Source organism: Ochlerotatus camptorhynchus, unplaced genomic scaffold (genome assembly GCF_037179485.1).
Source record: "Ochlerotatus camptorhynchus isolate MF236.1 unplaced genomic scaffold, CSIRO-AGI_Acam_v1.1 ptg000402l, whole genome shotgun sequence".
Lineage (NCBI taxonomy): Eukaryota > Metazoa > Arthropoda > Insecta > Diptera > Culicidae > Ochlerotatus > Ochlerotatus camptorhynchus.
The window spans coordinates 462,405-490,258 of NW_027040888.1; the positions used below are offsets into that span (position 1 = coordinate 462,405).

General features: G+C 42.4%; 1 protein-coding gene across 3 annotated transcripts in view; it reads right to left on the reverse strand.

The window, feature by feature from the left end:
* LOC135710793 (uncharacterized protein DDB_G0283357) overlaps positions 1-27,854 on the reverse strand; it is a 404,283-nt gene that overhangs the window by 47,605 nt on the left and 328,824 nt on the right. The window contains exons 2-11 of one of the 3 annotated variants that reach the window (XM_065233474.1): positions 15,896-16,000; positions 15,574-15,698; positions 15,365-15,462; positions 15,094-15,302; positions 14,886-15,038; positions 14,649-14,818; positions 14,373-14,564; positions 13,312-14,217; positions 13,104-13,250; positions 11,947-13,045 (exon numbers count right to left, since the gene is read on the reverse strand). In XM_065233474.1, coding sequence (XP_065089546.1) covers positions 11,947-13,045; positions 13,104-13,250; positions 13,312-14,217; positions 14,373-14,564; positions 14,649-14,818; positions 14,886-15,038; positions 15,094-15,302; positions 15,365-15,462; positions 15,574-15,698; positions 15,896-16,000 — 3,204 coding nt within the window. Of the gene's footprint in view, positions 1-11,946; positions 13,046-13,103; positions 13,251-13,311; positions 14,248-14,372; positions 14,565-14,648; positions 14,819-14,885; positions 15,039-15,093; positions 15,303-15,364; positions 15,463-15,573; positions 15,699-15,895; positions 16,001-27,854 lie in introns of all 3 variants that reach the window. The other 2 variants (XM_065233472.1, XM_065233473.1) reach the window with 2 other exon arrangements.

The window sequence follows — 27,854 nt, forward strand, 5'->3', positions numbered from 1 at the left end:
TAACATAAATAAATTAGGAAAATTTTTCCCGTGGATGCTGATCATTCGGATCCAGGAATTTTTCTGAAGTGGCCCAGGGAGGCCTGCTCTTTTTTTGTTAAGCTACCATTAGATAACAATTCGTGATAACGCTGCTCAATCATTATCATTCGAGGAACTTTATTTCATGTTGTATAAATTTCTTATGTTGCTGGCTTAGAATGAAAAGACTGGTCTAGATCATCCCTGCCGTATTATAAAAAATCCAAAGGAGTTTATTAGAGCTAGGTAGAGAGGGATGAGGAAGGTATGGAACATGTTAATGAAAAGACAGTGATGGAAATCAGTTCTAGTTGGACCAGTACATCAACGGAAGTTAAGAATCACATCTACAAAATATCCTCGTACTGCAACTAATTTCACCATAGATTTCACAACCGATAATATATCATTTTAATACTAGTATCGCTATCTTTTTGATACATTTCGAGGGGGGCGAAAGACCCAGATTTATTAAAATTTTGCCAAAAATTACTCTAATGTTTGATATATTAATTTAAAGACGGAGGAATCCATTTTATCGGATTCATCCGCTATAATCGTGCTTAAATCTCTAAAAACAAATAATATCGATTTTTATCGGTCACATCTCTTATATCGGGTCACATCTCTATAAGTATCATGACAGGTAACGATGACAGCCGTTTGTTTATAAGAAAGGAACGTCGTGAAATCTCAACCAAAAGTTCAAAAAAGGCGGATCAGCTTTTGTAATCAAATCTTGTAATGATCCATTCTCGCAAATCGAAGCTCGCCTTGCCAAATCAACAACACCATCCGCTAGGGCAATTCTCTCCTATCCTATTGCTTCAGTTTGCAAGATAAGGTCATTACAAGTTTGCTGGTCCACTCTTTAGTATTGTTGGTTGATAAATCTGTTCGAAAATCGTATGTTCAAAAATCATTTATGGTGATTCCTTGAAGAGTCCACACATTGCCTGATGATGGCTAAGATGCCCTATCACTTGAACGAGCACAAAATTCGAACACAGTTGTGACATCACTCATGCAATTGGAACTCCCTGTTTGCTGCATCAAATGTGAGGTTCCAGTTTCATTGTTGTATGTTTTGTGGCAGCTGTGCTCTTGAAATTTTGAGGTGATAGTATAGCGCATTACACACATTATAGAAAGTGCCGAAACGCGTATGTTACGAATGGGAACTCTCCGATAAATATCCAAATTCATTACTGATTTCCATCACTACCTCAACAGACTTCCCCAATTTCAGACAAACGGTGAAGATCAGCATCGATGACACCTATCGTTTGGTCTTGGGTTTGGTCACGTTTGGCCATCAATTATGTTGCCAAATCTCCGGGCAAATATAGTGACTTCCAGAGTTTGAACATGCAACAATCACAAAAGCAGCTGCTCAAGAAAGTGATAGTTCAAAAAACACACTAAAAACCACATTAGCATTATGCTCTATAATTCTCGGATAGTATCGGCAGGTGCTTGTTATTATTCATTACGACTCGATTACTTTCACCCCCCCCCCCCTTGATCAATTTTTGTTATATTTTTAAACTGCTCGGAGATGAACCAGCCTGCGGCTAAAAATCTCCTTAATAAAGAGACAAAAAAAAATCTCCTGTTTCAGGAATTGTTCATGAGAAAAGTTGTTTCTAACTTCTAGTGGTATTATATTAAAAGAAAAAAGTATTCAAATTGTTGTATTTTAAATAAAGTATGTACTCGATGTACCGTTTTTAAATCAAAATGTACGTTACATCGAAGTTCACCTGTACCCATATTGAAGGTTTTTTTTAAATCGTAACTGCCATCTTGGATTCCAAAATGGCGTCGGGAAACGATTTTTTGTCTCTAGACATTACCCCGATTGCGGAAATACCCATAGTGAACGGTATTTAACTGTATTTCCCAGCTTTCTGTAACTGGAAGTCACCATCTTGGATTCCACTATGGCATCGGACATCGATTTCCAGTCTCAAGACGTCTCCAATCTTCAGAAAATACCCATATTGATAGGTATTTGACTGTATTTCCAAGTTTTCTGTAACCGGAAGCCGCCATTTTGGATTCCAAGATGGCGTCGGACATTGATTTTCAGTATCTAAACATCACCCTGATTCCGGAAATATTCATATTGAAGGGTATTTAACTGTATTTCTCAGTTTTTTTTTGGTAACCGGAAGCCACCATCTTGGATTCCAAGATGATGTCGGACATCAATTCCTGATCTCTAGATGTCACGCTGATTCTGGAAATACCCATAGTGAAGAGTATATGATTGTATTTATCAGTTTTTATGCAGTCAGAGGCCGCCATCTTGGATTCCAAGATGGCGTCAGACATCTATTCTCAGTCTATATAAGTCTCCCCGTTTCCGGAAATATCCAAATTTAAGGGTATTTGACTGTATTTCTCAGTTTGTCTGTAACTGGAAGTCACCATCTTCGATTCAAAGATGGCGTTGGACAACAATCTCCGGTCTTTGGATGTCACTTCGATTCCGGAAATACCCGTAGTCAAGGGTATTTGACTGTATTTCTCAGTATTTTTGTAACCGGAAGCCACCATCTTGAAATTCAATAATAGCGTCGGACATTAATTTCCGGTCTCTAGATGTCACCCTGATTCCGGAAATACGCATAGTGAAGGGTGTATGAATGTATTTTTCATTGTTTTGTAATCGAATTCCGCCATGTTTGATTCCAAGATGGCATCGGACATCGATTCCCAGTCTCTAAATATCACCCCGATTCCGGAAATATCCATATTGAAGAGTATTTAACTGTATTTCTCAGTTGTTTGTAACCGGAAGCCGCCATATTGGATTCCAAGATGGCGTTGGACATCAATTTCCCGTCTCTACACGTCTCCCCGATTCCGTAAATTTCCAAATTCAAGGGTGTTTAACTGTATTTCTCAGTTTTTGTAACCGGATGAAACCATCTTGGATTCCAAGATGGAATCGGACATCGATTCTCAGTCCCTAAATATCACCCCGATTCTGGGAATATCCATATTGAAGGGTATTTAACTGTATTTCTCAGTTTTTTGTAACCGAAAGCCACCATCTTCGATTCCAAGATGGTATCGGACATCAATTTTCGATCTCTAGATGTCACCCCGATTCCAGAAATATCCTTGTTCAAAGGTATATGATTGTATTTATCAGTTCTGTAACCGAGTGCTGCCATCTTGGATTCCAAGATGGCGTTGGACATCGATTCTCAGTCTATGTAAGTCTCCCCGTTTCCGGAAATATCCAAATTGAAGGGTATTTGACTGTATTTCTCAGTTTGTCTGTAACTGGAAGCTGCCATCTTCGATTCAAAGATGGCGTTGGACAACAATTTCCGGTCTCTGGATGTCACCTCCATTCCGGAAATACTTGTAGTCAAGGGTATTTGACTGTATTTCTCAGTATTTTTTGCACCGGATGGCTTCTACTTGGACTCAAATAATGGCATCTGACATCAATTTCCGGTCTCTAGATGTCATCCGATTCCGGAAATACCCATAGTGATCGTGATTTTAATTGGATTCCGCCATCTTGGATTCCAGGCTGGCTTTGGACATCGATTTCCAGTCTCTAAACATCACCCCAATTCCGGAAATATCCACACTGAAGGGTATTTGACTGTATTTCTCAATTTTTTTGCCATATTGGATCCCAAGATGGCGTCGGACATCAATTTCTTGTATCTATTCGCCTCCCCAATTCCGGAATTCTCCAAATTCAAGGGTAATTTGACATTGTTTCATTCGCAAATTTTTGTGTGACAAAATGTGTGCTCTAACATTGCATGGACATACATTCGGTAAAGAATGAAAAATATTGGAGATTAAAATAAGGCTAATTAGGGAACCTTTTGGGTGAAAAACTGACTAACTTACCCTAATCGATTTGACATGTTGTACAAAGTTTTCAATATCATCAAAACACACAAATATTCTGAAGACAGCAATATCTTTATACAGGGTGTTCGGTTCCTTAGTGCAAATAATTTAAGGGGCGATAGAAGATCCTATTTGAAGTAAAAAATTGTTCTACGCATATGATCAAATCTCAAAGATTACTGAGTTATTGAACTTTTCTGTTTGGTCTATGCTTGCCATAAATTGGCTCTAACTATGCCATTTAGCACAAAAATCTTGTCTCCAGTGGACAGCTTGCTAAATCTTCTACTTAAAAGTGTCATTTTTATTTTAAGTAAGCTGCATTTAGATACATTTTAGGGATGAACGAGTCTAAAACTTGTGTTTTCCTACGGGTTTTCCCTTATTATTAAAAAAAAAACGCGTGATAAAGTGTATTGTTTTGTCCAACCAAAAGAAGCCTCTCAATGCGTTCTTCAACTCTCTTTTTGACATCAATTTTCTATCTTGTTTAGTTTTGTCGCAATTTTGAACTAAACACATCATGTTGGGTCGTTAATTAACGGTTGAGTAAAACACGAATTCAACCCCACCCGCACGGTGTTGACGTTTGTTTACAGCGCGCATAGCACACTTGATCGCCACGCATTGTTCTTCAGCAATACCCACACGTGGGCAATTGAAAACCCGAGAGTGGTCAAAGAAACAAGAACACAGTACCGGTTTTCCGTTAATGTATGGGCCGGTATAATTGACCGACAGCTCATCGAAGGTTCGCTAAACAGCGCGAAGTATGTATTTGAAATTTCTAGAAAACGAGCTTCCAATCGTGCTGGAGGATGTCCCACTTGCTGTGAGACGGCGCTTGGTGTTTCAACAGGACGAAGCCCCACCTCATTCCACAAATGCAGTAAGACATTTTCTGAAGGCCAACCATCGGGAACCGTGGATCGGGCGGAATGAGCCAATTTCTCGGCCCCCAAGGAGTCCGGATTTGACTCCCATAACCTTCTTTTTAATGGGGTGCATATAGGAAGAGATGTATTCGGTGAACACCCTGTATAGGAATCAATTTCTGTCTGTCTGTCTGTCTGTCTGACCCTTATAGATTCGGAAACTGCGGAAAAATTGTATGCAAGGCTTTTTGAGGCAGGGCAAGGTTCTCATGATGGTTCGAGACCCCTCCCACCTCTGTGAGGGGTGGCTCCCATACAAATGAAATAGAAATTTCTGCATAACTTGAGAACTAATGAAGCAAATGGAACCAAATTTGGCATGTGGAGATCATAGGGGGCAGCTCCTATGATAAGAGGAGAGGGGGGGGGGGGGCTACGTACAATATAGCACTCTATTTTTTAATTGGCCTATATAAGCTCAAACTAACATTGAATCCCGAGAATGGCCGGGCACACTCAGCTTGTTATAATCAAACAGCAAAATTTACAAAAGATCACTGTCGCGTCTGCTCTGGCACATAGGTTATTCCAATGGTATTTTCGGTCGTTTTAGTTAAATTTTTTTAATAGTTTTTAATTTTTTTTTTAAATATTGTTAGCTCTTATGAAACTTGGTGTCTTCTGAAAAATTTCATGAAATTCATAATTCAACGACTTTGCCAAAGACATACACATGTTATCTTGTCATTGCAAAAAGTTAGTTTTTCTAAGTGTAATACTACATTAATAAAAAAATATGTGGATATTTCAGAGGATGCCAAATAACATTTGAAGACACTTAAACGCTAAAATGTCGAGAAAAGCGTGAAAAGGGTTTTGACCGTCTTTATTCAGAATGGCCGCACTGTGAGTCATCTGGAACAGCAGGGATGGATCGCTCTTTTGAGATTTCTTCATTACTTTTAATATAGAATGCTTGAATTTTCAGTTAACCCATCTTAAAATGGATAGTCTATTGCCATTATTCTCCCTATAAGCTGTTTCTATGCACCACCAATGTAGAGTTTGCTAGGCGATCATGAGAGGAAACGTCAATCAAACCGTTTGTTTACATCAAAATTACAATTTTTACATGTCAAATTAACGCATATTGTTAAGCGTATCTTGCATATTTCCTTCGGTAGGGGTCTTATTTTAGTACTTTTCACATATTTGAACGAATTTACAGCTCAAATAACACCACATTAAAAATCTGGAAGATCATAACCACTGGGGTAGTTTTATAAATCTTCACTTTTATTAACAAAAATATGTGCCGGATCACTGCAAAATCGATACAGGAAACAAAATATTCCATGTGGATGATGATTACAAACACCTGCGATGGATAAATTAATCAGAAAAGGTAAAATCATTTTTCTCTTCGTATGCTTCACGGCAAACATTTCAGTCCTCATCATCCTTTTGATGGTTCCCTTATTCACCACCAGAGGCTGAAACGACCGCTTAGTTTCTATTGGATTCACCTATTCAAAGTCAAAATTTCCGCACCGCAGAGTCACTGAACCACAGAGAACAGACGTCCAAGCTCGGTCAGAAACTTGTGTAAAGTTAAAGTGAAAACGTCACCGTTACGTAGCGCTAGCATCTCCTGATTTCCTCTATAAATTTATCACTTTCGACCAATTTGGCACTAGTATCGATAAATTATCTGTTGTAAATTGCCACTTGGCGCTACCAGCACTTAGTGTCTAGTGTAAGTTTTGCAACGCCAGCGCCATCATGTTGTCAAAGAAGGTTTTTAAGTGGGGAAGTCGCCGTTAGTGGCGCTTAAGTTGAATAGGAATCTTTACACAAGTTTTTAGAGAAATTGTGTTCGAGCCTCAACGTCTGTTCTCTGTGACCACAGAGAACAGACATGGAGGCTCGAACAAAATTTCTCTAAAAACTTGTGTAAAGATTTCTATTCGACTTAAGCGCCACTAACAGCGACTTCCCCACTTAAAAAACCTCTTTGACAACATGATGGCGCTGGCGTTGCACAAATTACACTAGACACTAAGTGCTAGTAGCGCCAAGTGGCAATTTTCAACCGAAAATTTATCGATACTAGCGCCAAATTGGTCGAAAGTGGAAAATTTATAGAGAAAATCAGGAGATGCTAACACCACGTAACGGCGACGTTCCCACTTATTTTACACAAGTTTCTGACCGAGCTTCAACGTCTGTTCTCTGTGCTATGACTGAACGTACACTTGAGAGTGCTCTCGAGAGCACCGTGAGTTAAAACACAGAGTGCGGCTTTGCAGTGCGGAAATTCTACATTTTGATAGGTAGATTGATAGCATTCAACTATCTATTTTACTTTGGGTTAACTGAAAATTCAACTGGATTTTACGTTGGCATTCTACAATAAAAAATAATGAAGAAGCCCCAAAAGAGCGATCCATCACTGTGGAACAGTTTACAACACTACTAGGAAGCTTCAAGTCGGTTGCATTAGCTTCAAGAAAATGGCAGTAGCTTTTAAAAGTTCTGAGAACTTCATGTATATTCGGAGAACTTCCAGGAGGTCATGGAAATTTCAGAGATGTTCAAAACTTTGATGAAGCTCCGTAAAGCTCAGAGATCCTAGTCTTAGAGATCTTCAGGGAAGCTCAGGATTTCAAGGGAAGTTCGAATAACTTCCGGGAATAATCGAAAGCGTCAGGCAAGTTTAGAATTTCGGGGAAGTTTAAAAATCTGGGAGAATTAGTCCTGATAAATTAAGTGAACCTTAAAAAAAAAATCGAGAACTGCATTAGCTACTGAAACCATACAGAAGATCCGAGGTAAGTCCACAGAACTTCAGTGAAATTTTGAATATTTTATGAAAATTTTTGAAATTGGGATAACTTTGAGAGCTCCAGAGAAGGTCAAAGAAAGTTTAGTTTAAGAAGAAGTTTAAGAAAGTCCAGACTTCCAGACAGAAGTTAAATGATCTGTAAGAGCAAGTTCCGAAATTTTTTGAAGAGTTCCATGAATTTCCGGAAAAATTTGATAACTTTCAAGAAGTTCCGGGAAATTCAGGGAAATGATGGAACCATCAGAGAAGTTCCATTAGTATTAAGTTGAACTGTAAGGAAGCTCCAAAATTTATGCAATTATGGAAGTTTCAGAGTAGTACCAAAAACTTCAGAGATGGTCTTAGAACCCAACATGCAATTTTAGCTGCAGATTTGCTTAGGGAAGTTGTCAGATTTTAAAAGATGTTCCGTCAACTTCAAGAAAGGAATCATCAGATAAATTTCGGCAACTTCAAAGGAGATCAATGAATATCAATTAACTTCAGGAAATAGGTGGAAACTTTTTTCAGGGAAGCCTAAGGAACATTAAAAAAAACTACAAGGGACAGCCCTATGGGTTGTACGCAATGGTGACGTAGGGCTACATAATCTTATTTTATAATAAATCTTCTTTGTTATAAGACAGCAAAAAAAGGGTTATCTTCCATTTAATTCCACTTAATTAATTTTGGTATCCATGACAGATACGTATTCCGACTACAATGTGCAGTTAGCGTCATTCCCACTAAAGACTTAACCCCCTTAAGTACTCATCCCTTAGGTAAAAATGTCAAGATCACAGGTATAAAATTGAAACTACAACGTGTAGAATCGGAACCTACCCAACTAATAAAAAACAAAGATTTAAGTAAAGGAGAAAAATCTTTTCAAATCTCAAATAAGGAATGTTAACTGCAGCAGGAGCTTGTGTTTTGTGTAGGAATAGGAATTTGAGCGGGGTTCTCTCAGTTTATAGTCTTTAGTATGACGCGCTTGACATAGATGGCCCACAACAACTCACGAAGAGCTACTGATTCCGATCAATAGCGGTGCGACATCTTACTTATATGGGCTGCAGCTAGCTGCTTGCAGGCAGCCTTTCGTTGTGTACTGGAGAACACCACCACTCACCACGCGGTGATTGACTAAACACCGTTTGGTGAGACCGGATGGAATTCAACTTTGAAATCTGTGTTAGGGAAATCGCTTTTCGCAGGCAATCGGTGATAATTTTAATTATTATAGCAACAGTAGCAGATTCGTGCAATTTTTACAGTAACATTTTGAAAAATGATAACGTCTTAAATTTAGCAGAGGCGTAGAAATATTTCTGGTCGATTGGTGATAAAATTATTGAAATTGGTCCAGGGGCAAATCTTTCACAATTTTGTTACACTTTCGGTTTTCACAAAGTGTACCTCCATATAAAATACACAGACGTAGTCCTACGGCAAAAGTTTAAAAAACCTTGGGGCAGTTCCAATAACTTCAGGGAAGCATCGAAAGCGTCAGGAAAGTTTAAAGATCTGGGAGAATTAGTCCTGATAAATTCAGTTGAGCTTCATGAAACTTAAAAAAAAATGCGAAAGCTTCAGTGGAAATCTCAAAACTGCATTAGCTACTGAAAACATAAAGAAGATCCAAGACTAGTCCATAGAACTTCAGTGAAATTTTGAATATTTTATGAACATTTCTGTAATTGGGAAAACTTCGAGAACTCCAGAGAAGGTCAACGATCATCAGGATGATGCAAATACCTTTTAATTGAAGTTCTGTTAATTTGAGAGAAGTTTCAAGTATAGCGAGAACTTCAGCGAATATCGAGAAAGTTTAATTAATTTCTGGAAAATTGGAAATTTTTGAAAAACTTTCAGTTTTTCTGGAAATCCAGAGAACATCAGAGAAATTTAGAAAAACTTAGAAAAATTTCAAGAATTTCACAGAAGTTCAGAGTACTCCAAAAACTAAAAACTTCAAGAGAATTGTTAGAACCGCAGAGAAGTTTCGAGATCATAAAAACTTATATATTATATTTAGGCATATATTTTGCAGTAGTTGCGAGAGCTTCAGGGAGCTTCTGAATACGTCGGGAAAGGAAGTTATACGTATTTCAGAATATGGCGAGAACTTTGGGAAAGATCCATCAACATTTGGAATATTGAGGAATCTTCAGGGAGGCTCGGAGATGTTTATGGAATTTTAAGTATTTAATGAAAAATTCATGAGCGTATTTTTTTTTAAGCTACAGGAAAATTACTGGAACCTCTGGGAAGATCAAAGTACACCATGGCAGTCCCATTAACTTTAAGAAATTGTGAATTTTTTTAGGAAAATTGAAGACTTCAGGGAACTGAAAATGGTGAGTGTCTGTCTGGTCAACTTATGTTGGCGGAAGTATTCTACGTCTCTTTAAATGATAGCCAACAAGACACATTGATTGCATTTTAAGAATGGCAATCTTAATATTTAAATATTTTATTTTTCAAAGATTTATGGTCAGCTAGTTACAGGACGGAATTGTTTGTACATGCCCGTATACCACCGACAAACCGACATGACACTTAATTCTGACTTACGCCTGAAAATCGAGAACGGTCGATTTAAATGTGCAGTGGTCCGAACTGTCAAAACAATAGTATTTTTTATCTAGATAAAATAATAATGTCCAGAATAGATCAATTCATAACTTCATGGCTTAGCTAAATATTTCCCACGAACACGGAGCCAGATGTCAGTAGTGTGCTTTGGTCAGAAATTTTATTGTTTTGCTATGGTCATTCATGTCGGTTTGTCACTTTTTAAATAAATTTTCCTTAAAAATACCATCCCGGGACTCACTAGCGACATCTGTAAGATAAACTAGCCAATAGGCTAAAAATCTCAAAAGTAAAGTAAAAAAATAAAACTTACGACATCTCACGAGCTATTCGTTAGAAAAAGCTTGCTAGCCAAGTCTCAAACAACGTTCCATACAAGTTCAATAGAATGTATAGAAACGTCAAAGTGATCCGATGACAGCGCTGTGGTGCGAGATTCGCGCAGCTAATAATATTTCTATTGAACGTTAAATGCGTGAACAGAAGAATTCCACTCGTTGGGCTGTCGCTTTAGTTGGACTCCCGTTAGTTGTGCTGTAGCCCACCTAAATCTAAGTCAAACGTCAATTCTGACAGAGCGGATTCCTTTTCGAGCGGCTCATGCATGACAAACTTGGATAGTTGCTAAACAATTGTGATGATAATAAACAATCGGTGTATCCCTCAACCCATTTTCAGCTTTGACAGCTCAGCCCAACTAACGAATGCCTTTCACTGAGCTACGAGTTTAGTCCAACGAGCGAAAGTTCACTGTACTACCAACAATCAATACGAAACTATCGATTTTAAATTGGCTCACTACTTGACTAGCCTATTGGTCCCAAGCAAATCGATTAACGTACCCCATTCTATTTGAAATTCTAGTATTACACTATGTTTGTTTTGATTTGCTATGAAAGTTTGACAGATAAAATGAGGGGTTCGTGGATTTTCCTATGTTTCGAGAGGTGCATCGAAGGCAGTACCAGAGCTGAGCCAAAAAGTTGAGCTCGTTTCTTCGGGACCTACTAGTCTTAGAGTTACCTCTATGGTACTACGATTGAGGAGAAAGTGGTACGTCTGTTTGTCTGTGATTATACATTAATTAAAATCATGACAGTACTGTCAAAAAGTTTACACAAAATACTGATTCGAACGTAAACAGGAATGCAAAATTTCCTAACTTTTGAACGTATCCGATACGGCGATAAACAAGAATAAAGGTGATTATGCAAAAACTAAACAGATCAGTGCCAACATTTCAAAGGGGCGTAATTGCATTTGTAAACAAAGGCTTTAGCCGTTGATTTCTCGCAAATAAAAGCTCATTCATGAAAATTGATTGCACCAACAGGTAGAGGAATGTTTCCTCTTCTAGCTAGCATTGTTAATTTGGAGGAGTGAGCTTTTATTTGCGAGAAATCGATGGCTAAATCCTTTGTTTACAAAAGCAATTACGCCCCTTTGAAATGTTGGCACTGAAATAGTGATAGGAAAAGACATACGGGAACGTCAAAACAACAAACTGCTATAAACTCTAAAACAATGGGCAGCGAAACATTCAGCGTGCAACTAAGCTTGGTCTTACGATAAGTGCATGCAACATCCAACTTAAATAATAATAATAAAGAACAAACATCAATTCTTGACAACGAATGCATCAGAACCATTCAACATGCAGGACAACCGGGAGGGGTAAGCATGCTCAACGCAGGCGCCACAGGCAGGATCAGCAAGCAACGGATCAAGAAGAGTACTTACATTTGCCTGATTCAGAGGACTGCCGTGGGCTAGCGGGCTGTTCCTGCTGTTCTGATTCTTATCCATATAGACCAAAGGGCCAACCCTCGGATCGTTCCCTTTGCCGCCGGACGACTTCAGGTTCCCATTGCTGGGACTGTTCGAAATGGATTTACCACCACCGCCACCGCCGGACCCTCCGGAGGTAATCGGCAGCGGAGGTTGGTAGTTGTTGTTGGCAATGTTCTGAGCACTCGTGGAAGCATTCAGCAGCCCCTTGAACGCTTCCGTAGGGCTGTCGTTGTTGCTGCTACTGTTATTGTTATTGTTATAGTTGTAGTTGTTGTTGCTTAGCTTAAGTCTTTCAACACCAGTCTTATAATTTTCCAAATAGTCCGTTTTGGTGGACGGAATCATGGCCCGTTTGCCGCCGCTTGCGTGGCGGTTGAAATTGTGAATGTACTGTTGCTGTTGTTGGTGGTGGTGGTTGTGGTGGTGTTGCTGCCGGGGGTAGTGCTTGGGTCGGATCGGTACTCCAATATCGGACTTGGTTCCACGGATGGAACCGAGCCGAGAGCTGTCCAATCCGACGCCACTGCTGGCAATGTGATTGCCACCGAAGCCGGGAGGTTGTCCGGCGGTACTGCGGAATCCGGTACCGTCGTAGTAGTAGTGATACGGCGAAGTAGACGACAGCGTCGCTGCCGAGTCGATGTAACCGTACGAGTTCAACCCAAAACCAGTGCTAGTGCTAGTCCCGAAAGCGTTTCGACCTCCACCGTGGCCAGCACCGGCCTGACCACCGGAGGTCGACGAGAAGTTTCGTGTTAGGCTAAAGGTGTAGTGATTGTTTTGAAAGTGTGTGTTACTGTTATTGATCAAGCGATTGTTAGGACCGCTGGCGGATGAAGAGCTATGTACACCGGGGATGACCTTCTGCTGCCGGTTCGGGCAGAGTGGAGGCTTCCGCGTGGTGGTTGTCACCGTTGTCGTACTACTACTACTACTCACGGGATGGTGATGGCTTTTCATGTTGTTCGACGAGGACGATTTGGTGTGCGCTGAGGTGACCGACGCTCCGGACGACTTGTTCGTGCCATACTTGGCGCTATCGCTGGATCTAAAACGAAGGAGGGGGTTGTCAGAGAACTATTGAAATTTGCTAAAGCAGAAGCTACCTCTCCGAAGAGTACGCATAGTCCTGGTCCGCACCGAGACCGGAATCGGTGTGTTCGTGACTCACGCGAAGCCCGGAACTATCAAGTGGACTCAGGCTGGATCCCGTGGGGGAGATGAAGTCACCCATGCTCATGCTGGACATCATCCTGGAATGTTGAAATTTCTCGTGAGTCAAGCCCCAAAAAGACAACGCCTCAAAGCACATACCGAATCAGCCCCGAATTGCGATCGTAATCCCTGGACGAACTGATCGTACTCGCCGACCGTATCGATCCGTTCACCGCACTCATGTGATCATTCACGTTCTCCTTCGGGTACTCCCGTATCCGATCGATCCGCTGGTTTTCGTGATGACTAGTTTTGTGCACCTTGAGAGCGCTCGGTTTTTTGGTAGCATGATGGTTCGTCTCGACCACGGTGTACGGAATTTCCCTAAGCTGGTCCTCGGTCATACCCGTCGTATCGACCAAATCGAACTGTAAGTGCCTGGTCAACTCGCTTGACCAAATCTTCTCCGACGGCGAGCGGTGCTTTCGGTGCCGTCGACTCCTGTGATGATGCACAATTCCCGAGTCCGGCGTCGAGCCCTTGATGACCTGGCTACTTTTGATGACGGCTGCCTTCTGGACGTTGTCTGTCTGTTTGCGTTGCACTTCGAGCCACTGCTCGCCCGAATCGACCAGTTCGATAGACTCCGTAGATCGTCGATGACTCGAGTAGCTTCGGTCCCGGCTTTCCGTATCGGAGCGATTGCGGCGATTTTTGGAGCGGTGGCGCCGGTTTTTGCGATGAGAGTTATGCGACCTCCCGGAACGTCCGGATCCACGGGACATTTCGCTTTCGTTGTCGGAAACTCGTCGGCTTCGGTGGCGGCGTCGACGCCCAGATCGGGACTCGTTCGAGGAGTGGCTCTCCACCGAACTGGATCGCATCCGGTTGGTGTTGGCCGGAGCGCTCATCCGGGTGGAGGCAGATCGTACCGATTTCGGACTGGAGTTGATACCGAAGAGACCTCGCTGCTGGGAACGCATCCACGGAGCACTGCGGGTGCTGCGTGGTGAGTCCGGAGGCGGTGGATGCGCTTTGCTACTATTATTCAGTGCAGCCGGAATGCTGCAAGTAGAACGATAAGGACTGTCAAACCTACAAGGGGGAGGAGGAGAAGGTGCACACGCGTAGGGAAAGGGTGAGAGAGAAAGAGAGAGAGGGATTGATAGATAGATAGAGATCAACGCCACTTGGATTTATTTTGGTGGAGCGGTACTAACGTTTGCGCCGGTTGAGGTATCGATACGGACTTGATCTCCTGCTGGATGTACTTCGGTGCGTCGAATATTTTCTCCTCGGGTTGTTCGTCGACGATGCGGCGCGGTTGCCTTCGGGAGGGTGTTCGCGCAAAGGGCGGTGGAGCTCGTTGCTGTGCCAGGACTTCCTTCATCTGTTGCCGTTCGGTGCGACCACTGGGGGAAAGGGGAAGGCGAGTTGCAGTTATAGCTTTTCGAGACGAAGGTAAACTGAATATCTGAAATCATAAGAAAACAGACCTGTACCTGAATTTGGAGCTCAACGAGGTCAAGCTCGCTGCGCCGGAGATGGCCTGCATGGGAGCCGTCCGAACCAGTCGGAAGAAGGAGTGATGCTCGACGCAGCACTTCCACAGGTGCTTGCAGGCGCTCTTTTTTGGTGTCTCGAAGCCGTACGTGCTAATTTCGTTCTGTTCGGAAGAAGTGATTTGGGTCAGACACAGTTGAAATTGTACTTAGAGGCTAATCGAGACTTACATTCTTATCACAGACCCGTAACATAAAATAACGTCCCTTGAAGTAGACCTTGGCTATCCGCGGCCAGTAGTAGTGTGCCACCGTTGTCTTGTTCCGCAGGACTACGATGCCACCCGGAGTCAGTCCCAGAAAGTATTCTACGCTGTCCTCCCCCTGAAAAGCGAAAGATTAATTATGAAGCCTTCAAATGAATCGCAATCGACCTTACCAGCACCGGATGCAGATCCACGCCGTACATATCGTGCCACTTGACTTTGTCGAGATAGTTGAACTCCGCCTGCGACGGAGACATCCCCTTGAGCTGCACGTGAAATTCATGGATGCGACATTCGATTTCCTTGGTCTGGTTGTTGAGCAGACGGAACTCGGACACGTACCCGGGAGGGTGCTTGCGGGGGTCATAGTCACCAAGCTCAGCTACCAAAGCGAAAATAGTGCAAAATCAGTATCATGCTACTCGTATGCCCAAATAGGATTACCTTGTACGACATAAGCACCGAGCTCTGCGGCTAGTTCGAAAGACACCGGCAATCGGCCCTGGAGGATGTCCTGCTTGACCTGCAGATAGAGCTGATACCTGTGTGTGTATGAGAGTGTGCACCCGAACCCAACGACCCATGAAAACAACACTGTTAATCACCGAAAACTGTTTCCCATCGAATTTATGTGGCTGGAACCGGGCACTTACCTCGTAATTTCCTCCACCAGCTTGCACGGGTCGCAGGCGTAAAATTTCACCCCAAAATACAGGTCGAAAGGCTGCTTGCCTCCCTTCAGCTGCCGGGACAGTCGAGAGGCTGGATCGAGCCAGTGCTGTGAAATCCGAAACGAGAGAGATAGAGAGAGACAATTTATTGCATCAGCATTGCATCGGTTCGTTAAATATGCGAACGAGCAGGGATGTCCTTCCAGCTGGGGGTTGAAGGTGCTTTGTCCGACAAGTGGTGACATCCCAATATTCCGGGAATCGAACCAAGAAGCGTAGTCGAGTTGTTTGCCACAGTACTTACCGTCTGATTATCCTGATCTATGTAACGTATTCCGAAATAGGCAGTCTCAATCAGGTTCAGTCTTGCGAATACTACATCTAACAAGGCTTGACCGGGCAGATCGTCCTGTGGAGCAGAGAGAGAGAAAATACAAACTCGGGTTCAGATTAATGATGCTTTCGGTTTTCTCTTGTTGGGTGAGGGAAGAGCAAGTACAATCGTTATTTCTGGGTTGTTTTTTTTTTCTACATGAGCCGATGATACGGCAACAAGCATGGATTTATGTTTACAAGAACTGGAGCCGGGGTTTGGAGAACTTGTTTGGTTTTCATTTTCGGAAAATTGCTGACGAAGGCGAACGGTTGCCGAGTGATAATGGTTTGCTGCTGTTGCAGATGAGGCGATGGGGAATGGGATTGAGCTTCGATTTTACAGGAAATTTCGGATTTCAAGTGTTGCACAGCTAGGCTGGATGGCAAATTGAATGAAGGCTTAATTAGATTGCATTTGTGAGTACAATTTGCACACGGTTAGGTAAAAAAGTATGCGTTTGACTAGTACTGTCGCATTAATGGCCCTTCGCTCATTTTCAACTTCTAGTCCAGTTTCATACTGCCATACTCTAGCGGGACAATTAACCTACCCTCTTCAGACCATTCTCTAGCTAATAATTTATCACACTAAAGCTTCATATTTGCTAGCATTTCCAATCATCTCTGAAAATCGTGAACTTCACAAATGAAGTACCTAACAATAAAACAGTTTTAATGATTGCATCATTGTTTGATATGAGAAATCATTCGATTGTGTGCAAAATGCAGCCATTTTGGATCTTGCGTTCATTTTTTAAAATGGCATATAGCACTTTTAAAAGCATCGTAGCATACAATGTCACTTCCAATCGAAATAATGACCGAGACAGAATTATAGATTAAAATTTGATGTTTTATGGAAAAATATACACGGTAATTTGTTTTAGATGTTTTGAGTACACATTAGGGTGAGCACAGGCCATGCTAGTTTTTATTATTGTTGACATTTTGAGATATGTCGCACCCACTGTGAACTGTCAAATGCAAAGAAATCAATCAAATCAAATGTGAGCATCGTCCAGACGCATTCGGATTTAATTTTTCGCTGACAGAACTTAAGCAAATAATAACAAACAAAGTTGAGAATTATGTTTTGTACCTCTACTTATTCTTGCCTGCATTGTTAACTATCAACGGATTTCAATGAAAGGTAAGTTTGAGCAATAATTAATTGATTATCAAGTTGCTAATACAATTTGTGCCGTTGAGGAAAGACCGTCACTAACCAATTGGTGTAAGCCCGTCATTCGCTGAGTGGGGTTAGACCGGCATGCTCTTTGAATATCCTAAAGATGGTAAACGAAACTGTCAATTTTATCTAATATATGCCGCGTAACTACAAAAGAAAAACCACTCGTAGAAGTTGGAGTCAGGAGCAGCTCAGCCTTGCGAAGCCTTCAGCCTTGACCTTCTTCACTTCAGATCAGGAAGCAGAACTGTTACAACATTTACGAGCTGATTCTACGGGATCACGCTAGCATTCGACCTCGCAGAAAAAAACGGCATTTCTCAACCTTTCAATGTGCATAAGAAAATAGCAGGGCGTGATTGGCAGACTGGAATTTTAAAACCGAAATCCGAAAATTTCATTCAGGAAGGCAGAAGCTACATCAGCTGCAAAGGCCTTTTTTTCAATGTACGAAGATGTGCTCGGAACGATTAAGTTTTCTCCGAACCGGATCTTCAATGCTGATGAAACGGCTATTTCCACGGTAACAGTTTCTTCAAATGTGTTTTGACATGTTCTTATGTTCATTTCCAGGTCCTCCCTAGTAAGAAGAAAATAACAGCCCTCAAAGGTAAAACACAGGTTGGGATTATTTCGTCAGCGGAACGAGGAAAGACAACCACCGTTGTTATGAGTATGTCGGCAACTGGCCAATTCCTTCGTTTGTCATATTTCCCAGAGCTAGAATGAATGATGCTCTCAAATTTGGAGCACCACCAGAGTTTGCGTGCAACCCAACAGATTACATGACCATCGAGGTGTTCAAAACTTGGTTTGATCACTTCCTTGACCACGTACATGCTTCAGAAGCTAATCCTGCTTTGCTCTTGGTAGATGACTGTGACTGAAAAGCCCGCATAAACCATGTAACGATTCTGGTCCTCGCACCACATTGCAGCAATAAGCTGCAACCACGGACGTCTCGTTCATAGTCCCCTTCAAATCATATTATTCTAGCGCTGCAGAAGTATTCATACGAAAAACCTGGACACATCATCAGTCAGTATGATATTATGGGGCTATTGGGTACCGCTTACGGAAAGGCTGCTACAATACCAACAGTAGTAAATGGTTTCAAGAAATGTGGATTGTGGCAATGTGACCGATACGTTGCCGATGAGAATTCTTTCGCACCATCTTTGGTTACCGATCAAGAGTTACCGAGTATAGAGCCAGTATCGGTTACAGGTATGCAGAAGAATATCGCTGGCACAGCTACAGTGGCTGGTGATGGTGATGACACCATGGATTTAAGTCAGACTCAGCAGTCTGCAGAGTCTTCCTTCACGATTTTTTCAGAAAAATACTGCCGCTACCAAAAATGAATACTCCACGTGCTACAAAGAGAAAACACCCAGCAGAAAAGGCTGTGGAGATAACTTCAGATGGTTATGGTCAAGGTTCAATTGATGCCCAAGCTACTAAGGACATTTCTTGCGTAACATTTGAAAAGGGCCTATCCTCATTTATCGATTCTCTTCATCGACTTTCTCATTGGTTTATAAACGAATTTCCCGCTAGGCTCGCAGCACAATTCGGCAGAAGACGATGTTAGCTTGCACCTGAAACAACACACTCAATGGGAAATGAATTTGTAGTCGGGTTATTCACGAGAAAGAAAATCGATGAAGAGAATCGATCAACAATGATAGACCCTTTTCTCGTGTTGAACGAGATTTCATCCATCAAGAAAGGCCAGAAACCACCAAACAAAAGATCATCAAAGCGCCAAAAGATCAACTGAAATGTGGAGGATTCATTGTTTATCGAGTTCTGCGAACGGAAAAGGATGAACAACTTGTACTTCATGTAAGAAATGGATCCACACAGAATGTTACAAAAATTTCAACGTTGTTTGTTTAGTTGAAGATGCTAATTTCAAATAACAGACTATAGTGGTAATTTTTATACGATGGAGTAGATGAAAGTAGATGAAAGTATAGAGCTGATAGTTCCGTTTGAGTACGGCAGTGTGAAAATTGCATATAGATAGTAGAATAGCGAGCTAGGACAACTTTTAAGGAAGGTACAAATTGGTTTTTTCATTGTTCAAAACAGTAGAAGTAACTTATTTCCTCAATTTACTCCATTTGCTCTCCTTGACATGTCAATTTCCTCACCTTTAATGATTATTTTTCTGACTGCTTATGGACTTTTCGTTAGAGATATTTCAGCATTTGAAACACTCAATGCCTATCCCATCTCCGTTGAACATTTGTTATGGATAACACGTTTAACCAAACGCATCGCAGTGGGATACCTCCGGTAGGAAATCGTTCACAAGCATGTATTGCACATCCTAGCCCAAGTAACATTATAAGTTTTATTGAGGTTTTAAAGCACTCTACAATTTAAATCATGGTCTACAGTACCCTTATAAAACCCAAATTGTTACTTGGAAGGTAACCAATAAGCCCACTAATTTGGAATGATTTTGTTATATAAAGCTAACATCCGACTAATACAGGGCTTCGGTGCATTATTAGTTGAATTATTACCAAGCAGGCTTGTTGGTTATTTGGGATTGGCACTATCTTTCCATCATCATAATCAAAAATATGATATTCACAATTGTGCTTTCACAAAATTATAAAGTTTGGTCCATGTTCAATATGTAATCATAATTTGCTACTTCAAGCAATCAAAATTTCGTCCATCCAAGCAGGATCATAATTCTAAATGTTCATTGGATAGCTTAACGTAGGAATTTATCCACCTCTTAAGCACATAATGAGGAACTAGGACTACAAGTATTCAGAAATATATGCGATGAAAAAATGAGCGGATTCACAACAGTACCGGACTGCGGTAATTTTCAGCAGAGGTTGAGGGAAAAATTCCATCTCTTTCAGATTTGCTCCTGTTTCTGCTTGCCACACCGTCCGAAGCTTTAATGAGCAAAGAACGACAGCAGAGGTGTTATATAGTTCAAGCTAAACCTTGCGCAACCAAATTGTACTCGATTATGACGACTTAGTTTGGGGAGAAAGTTTATTTAATTGAAAAAGTGATAAAATTATCACTTTTTTGTTCATTTTTTAACGTTTTTTTTGGAGAAAATTAAAAAAGCATTTGTTGTAGCAAATTGTGAGAGTTATTTCCTATCGATTGGTATGTTTGGATTATTATTTCATCTATAAATGACAAAGTTATAAGCGTTCAAAACCTTACGCCTTTTCGTGACGGTCGCAAATGTAGATTTCGATTTACCCCCAGTACCTTCCCGTATAACATAGTCTTTGTCAAAAGAAGAACTAAATGTCGATCTTGTGGTTTTTGACACATAACAAAAATCATAAAACTACAGGACAATTCACAGTCAATCTGGGTTTTTTGGTCATCCAGTCATCCATGTTCTTTGAGGGTTGGTTCAAATGGTGACATCTGCGCATTGGAGATTTCCGTTGCCAGCGTTCGAACGTTGTTAATTTGTATCTTTATTGAGCCAGGTATTAATCTGAACCATATTTTAACTATATTCCTTACCTCATTTTTATATTTTGATTTTCTGTTCTATTTACTATCGTACAGATTTGACGTACAAGCAGAATCAATACTTTTGTTCGCGGAATCTGACGAAATATTGCCAATGCCCATGATTGTATTGTGCTGGGTAATTTTAACATGGACCTCATGAACGAAGGGAACTTGAAGTTCGTCGAGTTCATGAAGAAATATTTGCACCTGGACATGGCTTCAAATTCTTCGGAGGCAACTAGTGTTGGTGGATCGTGCGTGGACTTAATTTTCGTTCGCAACGTTCGCCTTAACAGTAAAAAGTATAACTCTTACACCTTAAACCATCGCCCAGTTTTGACACTTTTCGAGTTGTAGGCTTTTAACTCAGGGCATTTATCATCGTTGCCATCTGCACCGTACCGGAAAGCCAACAGCAAAGCCATGCTGCGTTCATCAGAACTCATCTGACAAATCAAACGGCCCTTTTCAGGGTCACAAAAGTTTTCTGGCATAAGATTTAATTTGAATTTTTATCTTCTCAATGTAATTTTTCAATGCATTACGTGTAAATATTTACATCATTGGCAAATGTCAGGTATTCCTGACTGTTAGATCTTTGAAAACAACGCGAATGAAGAAAAGAGACCTACTGCGTCAGAATCTGTCATGATTACCTGAGTTTTGATAAAAAACGTAAATATTTATGCTGTATGTGTCGCCGCGACCGTCCATTCCCAAGTAACATTTTAAGTTTTATGAAATACTACAAAGCAACTATAAAACAACATTCATAAAACCCTGGTCAAGGCTATCTTGTCATTAATGCATCCACCAAAACCTCATTAAGACTAGTATATGTTTAGTTGGCCCACCCTGAAGAAGGTTCTGAAGGGTGTATTCTCGAAGCTCTTCAAGATTGATTTACTGCAAAAGGTTGTATGACGAACGCATTGAGAACCATTTGAAAACTACAACAAAAGCTATTTAGCAACAATAAAAACCCTTTCCGAGCCATTTCCCCAAGCCGCTTACTAAATCTTTTAGGAAAGCATCAATCAAGATAGAAAAGGATTTATGAATCCGATCTTATCAAAATAATTAAAATAGAAACTGATGGTATAAAAATTGTGTTGAATATCCAAATTTATTACAATAGTTCTCATTATGTGGCCTAGTTTTAAGTGCCTTATTAAATGTCATGTGAAGTGTACATGAAAACATCGAAAAAAATAGGTCCGCTCTCGTAAAACGTCGATTTGACTAATTATTTTACATTGAATAAAATAAATTATTTTTCAGATCGAGCTAGGCCGAGATTATTTTTTTATGATTTTCGCATTTAAATGTTTGCTCATTGCTAAATTTACCAAAATATAGTTATATCCAAGGAAATATAGATAGAAAATCAAAGATTGTAAAAAAACAAGCAAACTAATTGCAACATGGCGGTGGCATAAAAGTTGATTTTCATGGGTCATTTGTGAAACAGTTGTTTTACTTTTATGAAATCCATAACAAAATCCTTAGGTTGTAAAATGGCTTTTATGAAGAAAACTTGCAGGCTGAATTGTATTTATCTAAAGCCATTTTGCTTGATCTTAACCCGTTCAGATTTATGGCAGCATTTATGGAGGCAAAGTTGCCTGCAAAAGTTAAACGTCAAAGTTTGTTTATCTTTCGATAGTTGCGCTGTTAGATTCAGCGTTCTTCCAGGAGATTATCTCCCGATGGCTTGGAAGCAGTTACTAAGAAAGTGTTCACAACATTTCGCATTTCGTACAGCTGTAACCTCGATAATTCCCGAAAAGATCCCCATTCTTCCGGATGGTTCTGGAAGTGCACCATCAAACGATGCAGAAATGTACAGTTGAATTATTTTTTTCCAAGTGATGACCCTTTCACCGAATAAAATCGCAGCTATGGATCGGAAACCAACTAGTGTCCGCTAACTGACAGTTTCAGTGGTTTGCTGTCGGTACTGACACAAGTTATTCCGATCTTCATCTATTCGCAAGGTCTGGAGAAGGCTGGTCTGTTTTCAGGCTGTTTTTACAATGTTTTATGAATTTGAGTACCACGCTCACTTCTCTCTTCTCCACCAGATGCTCAGTCGTTGATTGTACCCGTTCCGCCGGAAGTGCTGGTTCTGAAATCGACCTCCCTTCGGTCGTTAGCATCGCTTGAATTTTTCTTGCAACTTCGTTTATCCTTTGATATATCCTTGTCATAAATTTGGTTTTTATTCACTGTGAGGATCCATCTTTAAAATTCAATTTGTAAACAGAGGAGTTGGTTGGAAATGCTAACATGAAGCTTTTTAGTGTGATGAGAGGAGATTTTATGATACACTTATAAAAGCCTAAAAGGCAACAATATATGTCATTTGCTCTCATTTAAAACTTAATGGTTTTATGATTGCTTTTATAATGATAGAACAGGTTTATAGAGTATTTTATCAAGTCATTAATAAAAAGTTGCTAATGAAGTTTATGATTGATTTATAGAACAGTTTTATGGTGGGATTGAGAACAACTTTAAATTTAATTTTAAAACATGACAGTTTTTGACTTCTCGACAGACTGTAAAAGGTTTTTAAAATAGCGAAAAGGTGAACTACTAAGCAGGAACGTGTTACACTGCAAAATGCTGTATTTAAACTAAATGGATTATTCATTGCCATTATAAAACCATCATAAATCAAAGTGGATGCCAAATGATTGCAGAATTGTTACTTGGGTTATTTCTCCCTCCATATGGAAGGTTTGATACTGGCTTGATTGAGGGGCGCTACGGTTGGGATTCCGCAAGCCCGTCGACAGCAAGCACTCAACCAGCGGTGGACTGTATTTAAAAACGCTGTACTGCTCCTCCTCAGTTGAACACAATGCCGGATCAGAGGATGTTGTGAAAAAACTAGGATAGCTTCACTTATTTATTTTTCTCTTGTTGTATACAGTTTGACAACTAAACCATACTAATACTAATGCCTTTTTTTTTTTTTTTTTTTTTTAGTTTAAATGATCTTTATTTTAGTTTAACTTGGACGATTACCATATAAATTTTTTTACTAAGTGATTCAATTGCTTTCTTCATCTTTAGGTATGGGCAAAATTCAAAATTTGTTTTAAAGAATTAGTCCTAGACTTAGTACACGGTCGACCACCTTGGTGGGATTGGTTTGTTTTGTTTTTAGAATTTGAAGAGAAACTACTTAATACTACTATTTACAGCTTAAAACTAACCTACTCTACTATATACACTTAACCTACTATGTACAAATTGCTTATTAAAGCATGTTCAGAAAGATTGCATTTTTGAATAAATTTAGTTGTCATATCATCAATTTTGGAATCTACTTTGGGAATTTCTGCCTCTTGATGGAGGTCTGCTATTCTTGTGTCGAATGGACGATCTAGGATCATCCTCAACACTCTATTCTGTGCAACCTGGATTTTGTTCCTGTGGGTCTGAGCGCACGATTCCCACACCGGGGCGGCATAGAAGATCGCGGGGGCTATGATCTGTTTGTAAACAGCCAGTTTGTTTTGCCTTGAGAGGCGGGATCTGCGGCAAATGAGCGGATACAAACACCTAACCAAGGCGGAGCACTTAACTAGGGTTTTCTCTATGTGCGAGCGGAACAGGAGCTTCTCATCGAACAACATCCCGAGATAAGTAACATCAGTGGACCACTCGACCCTTGTACCATCCATTATTACGGTACAGGAGGGAGACGGTTTAAGTTTTAATGATTGTCTGTGAAGGAACATGATCGCTTGGGTTTTCGAGGCGTTGATTTTGATTTTCCACGTGGTGGCATAATCAGTAAAGGTGTCAAGGCATCGTTGGAGCTTGTTCGTAATTTCACGAGGCATCCTACCTTTGACGGCTATCGCGGTGTCATCTGCAAACAGAAAGAACACGCAACCGTCTCCTAGAGGAGGGATGTCCGACGTGTAGATGCTGTAAAGCAGTGGTCCCAGCAGACTCCCTTGCGGAACACCTGCTGGGATCGGAAATTGTCCCGAAAGGGAACTATTCAACGACACCCTGAACGACCTTTGCTGGAGATAGTTACGGGTGATTTTCACAAGGTATGGTGGAAAGTTGGAGTTACAAAGCTTGTATATAAGTCCGTCGTGCCAGACATTGTCAAACGCCTTTTCGACGTCTAACAAGGCCATGGCTGTGGACTTGGATACAGCTTTGTTACTCCGGATGTTATTCATCACCCGCACTAGCTGATGATTGGTGGAATGCCCCTTACGGAACCCGAACTGTTCCGGAAGAAGAATGTCATGTTCCTCCACAAACTTGTTTAGTCGGCTGAGGATCAATTTTTCGAACAGCTTGCTCAGCGCTGAGAGCAGGCTAATCGGTCTGTAGCTTGACGGTAGTGAAGGGTCTTTCCCAGGTTTGCGGATCGGGATGATTTTTGCCACCTTCCAGATGCTTGGAAAGTAGTGCAGCTCCAAGCATCTGTTGAAGGTGGCAGCTAGCAGCGAGTGCACCCTCGGGCTGAGATTTTTCAACGCTAGGTTGAATATTCCGTCAAACCCGGGAGCCTTCATGTTCTTACTGTATTTCAGCGCTGAGCAAATTTGTTCCTCTGTAATCCGTTCTTCTGGAGGGACGGCACAAGGGGAGGCATCTAACGTCAGGACGCACTGCGCAACCTGGTTCTCGAGTGGACTTGGGATTTTAGAGCCAAGCAAATGCGACTGGGCAATGTGCTCCCCAATCGCATTGGCCTTCTCTTCGTTGGTGATAAGCCGTTCGTCATTGACTCTAAGTGGTGGAATGGGCTTGGGGTGAGACTTCAGCACCTTGGCAACCTTCCAGAATGGTCTGGAACGGTCGTCCAGGTTCTGAACGAGCCGCCCGAAACTCTCGTTCCGGATTGAGACCATTCTGGAAGCGATCTGCCGATTCAGATCGACCATTTCGTATTTACGCTGCAGATCCCCAGTCCGCTGAAACTGGCGTCTACGAACATTTCTGAGCCGAATCAAGAGTTTGGTGTGGGAATCAATTGCTTGAAACTTACCCCTCACAGGAACTCGTCGAACGCACTCTTCGTCAGCCACGGATATGGCTTGATGGAGACCCTCCAGGGCCCGGTCGATGTCCTCCACTGTGTCGAGCGGTGGGTTGTCGTCGATGTTGCGGTCGACCACGCGTCGAAACTGGACCCAGTTGACTCGATGGTAGTCCTTCCGCTGGCACGGTGCAGGGGCCACGTTGTAGCCCAGCTCGGTCAGCACCGGTTGGTGGTCCGAACTCAGGTCGTTGACGGCAACCGGCTTGGCTAATCTGGTGTTTGCCAAGAACAGGTCCAGCGTCGATGGGTTGCCCGTCGGTGATGTGAAGGTTGGTTCGTCCGGAAACCAGACGGAATAGAGACCATGCTGGGAATGGTCGAATAGCAGGCGGCCGTTCTGGTTCTGCTGGTAGTTCCGCCAGGCCTCGTGCCGGGCGTTCAGGTCCCCTCCGATTACAAAGCGGGCATTGGTGCGGGTTATGATGGCAAGGTCGTTCTTGAACTGCTGTGCTGTACCATTGCTAACGGTACATTGCCGGGGACAGTAGGCGGCGATGAACCGGATGTTTCCGGTCGATGTTTCCACCTCAACGCCGACGGCCTCGATGATGGAAGTGCGGTAGTGGGGTAGGGTGCAGTACTTGATGCCTTTCTTGATGATGACCGCGACACCGCCCCCCCTGGAGCTGGTGCGATCAAGCCGGACAGTGCTGTGGTCGGGCAGCCAGAAGCTGTCACCGGTCTTGAGGTGGGTCTCGGTGAGGAGGCCCACGTCGATGTCGTGCTTGCGGAGGAAGTCTGCAAGCTCAATGTTTTTCGCCCCTACGGAGCGAGCGTTCCAGTTGGCGATCTTTATGGGTTCACGGTCCATAATTAGCGACGAAGGAGATGATAGCTTGGAGCTGTTGTGTTCTTGTTGCGCAGGTGCGCTTGATGATGATGGCCTGGGCCAACAGTGTGACGATCTCATCCGTTGACAGCGGAGAATCGTCTGTAGCTTCACCGGTTGTACCGGCCAATCCCGGAGCAGGGGGATCCGTCGATGGGCCGGAGGCTTGACTGGGTACTGCAGCGGCAGCCGACTGGGCAGCAGCCAACTGTTGGTTGAGCGGGAGCGGCGCCAACACTGGAATTGGCCGTGGTTGGACCGGTGATAACGGAGGAAAGTTCTGCGCGTTGTTTTCCGGGACCTTCTTGCGACCGGGCTGGTTGTTGGACGAGGCCTTCTTCCGGATCTCGGCGTATTCGGCCCGCTTCGGACAGGCCTTACTCGTGGCCTTGTGGGCAGCACCGCAGTTGGCGCATGTGGGAGCGGCTTCCTCGATGCTGTCGCAGTCGTCGATCTTGTGGTTTTTGCCGCATTTGATGCAGCGGCTGGCCATGCGGCAGTTCCTGGTGCCGTGCCCGAACAATAGGCAGTTCGAGCACTGAGTGACGCCACGGTGGGTTGGCTTATACCGCTCCCACTTCACTACGATGTGGAACAGTGTGCGTGTCGTATGGAGATCCTTCACGGTTGTGGAGTTCTTCTGCAGATGGACCAAGTAGAGCTGGTCACGATACTTGATGGCCTTGCTGCGGGTCATCTTGTGGATTTCGACCGGCTTGAGGCCGTTCGCCTTAATCTCGTCCATTAAGGTGGTGGTGTCCATGTCGTGGAGCCCGCGCAGCACCACTTTCAGCGGCTTGGTGGCCTCGACGTCGTGGGAGAAGTACTCCAGCTTCATCCTGTCCAAGAGGGCCTGGACTGCGTTGTAGTGATTTTCGGCCGAGACCATCAGTTTGTAGCCTTCCGTGCACCGTTGAATGGTGCAGCGAAGGCCCTGCTTAATGTAGAAATCCAGCTGCTCCCATAGCCCGGGAGGGAAGCCCTTCACATAGAAGGGTGGCAACTTAACTTTTTTAGGTACCGTCTCAGGGTCCGACTGCGGCTGGGCTCCGTTCTGCAGGGCGGAGAACGGATTGTTGCTCAGCAGCTTTTTTGCTGCCGATGCGGTGGCGCTGATGTCTTCAGGTCTGGGTCGTTTAGTTCCGGGAGGCCCCGGCTGCGGGTCCGCAACGCCTGTCGGGACGGGCAATGGGGTTTTCTTCTGCTTCTTCTGAGCTGGCTCGGTGGTCGCGCCGTCTCCTGGGAGAGTCTGTTTTCCCGGTAAGCCGGCA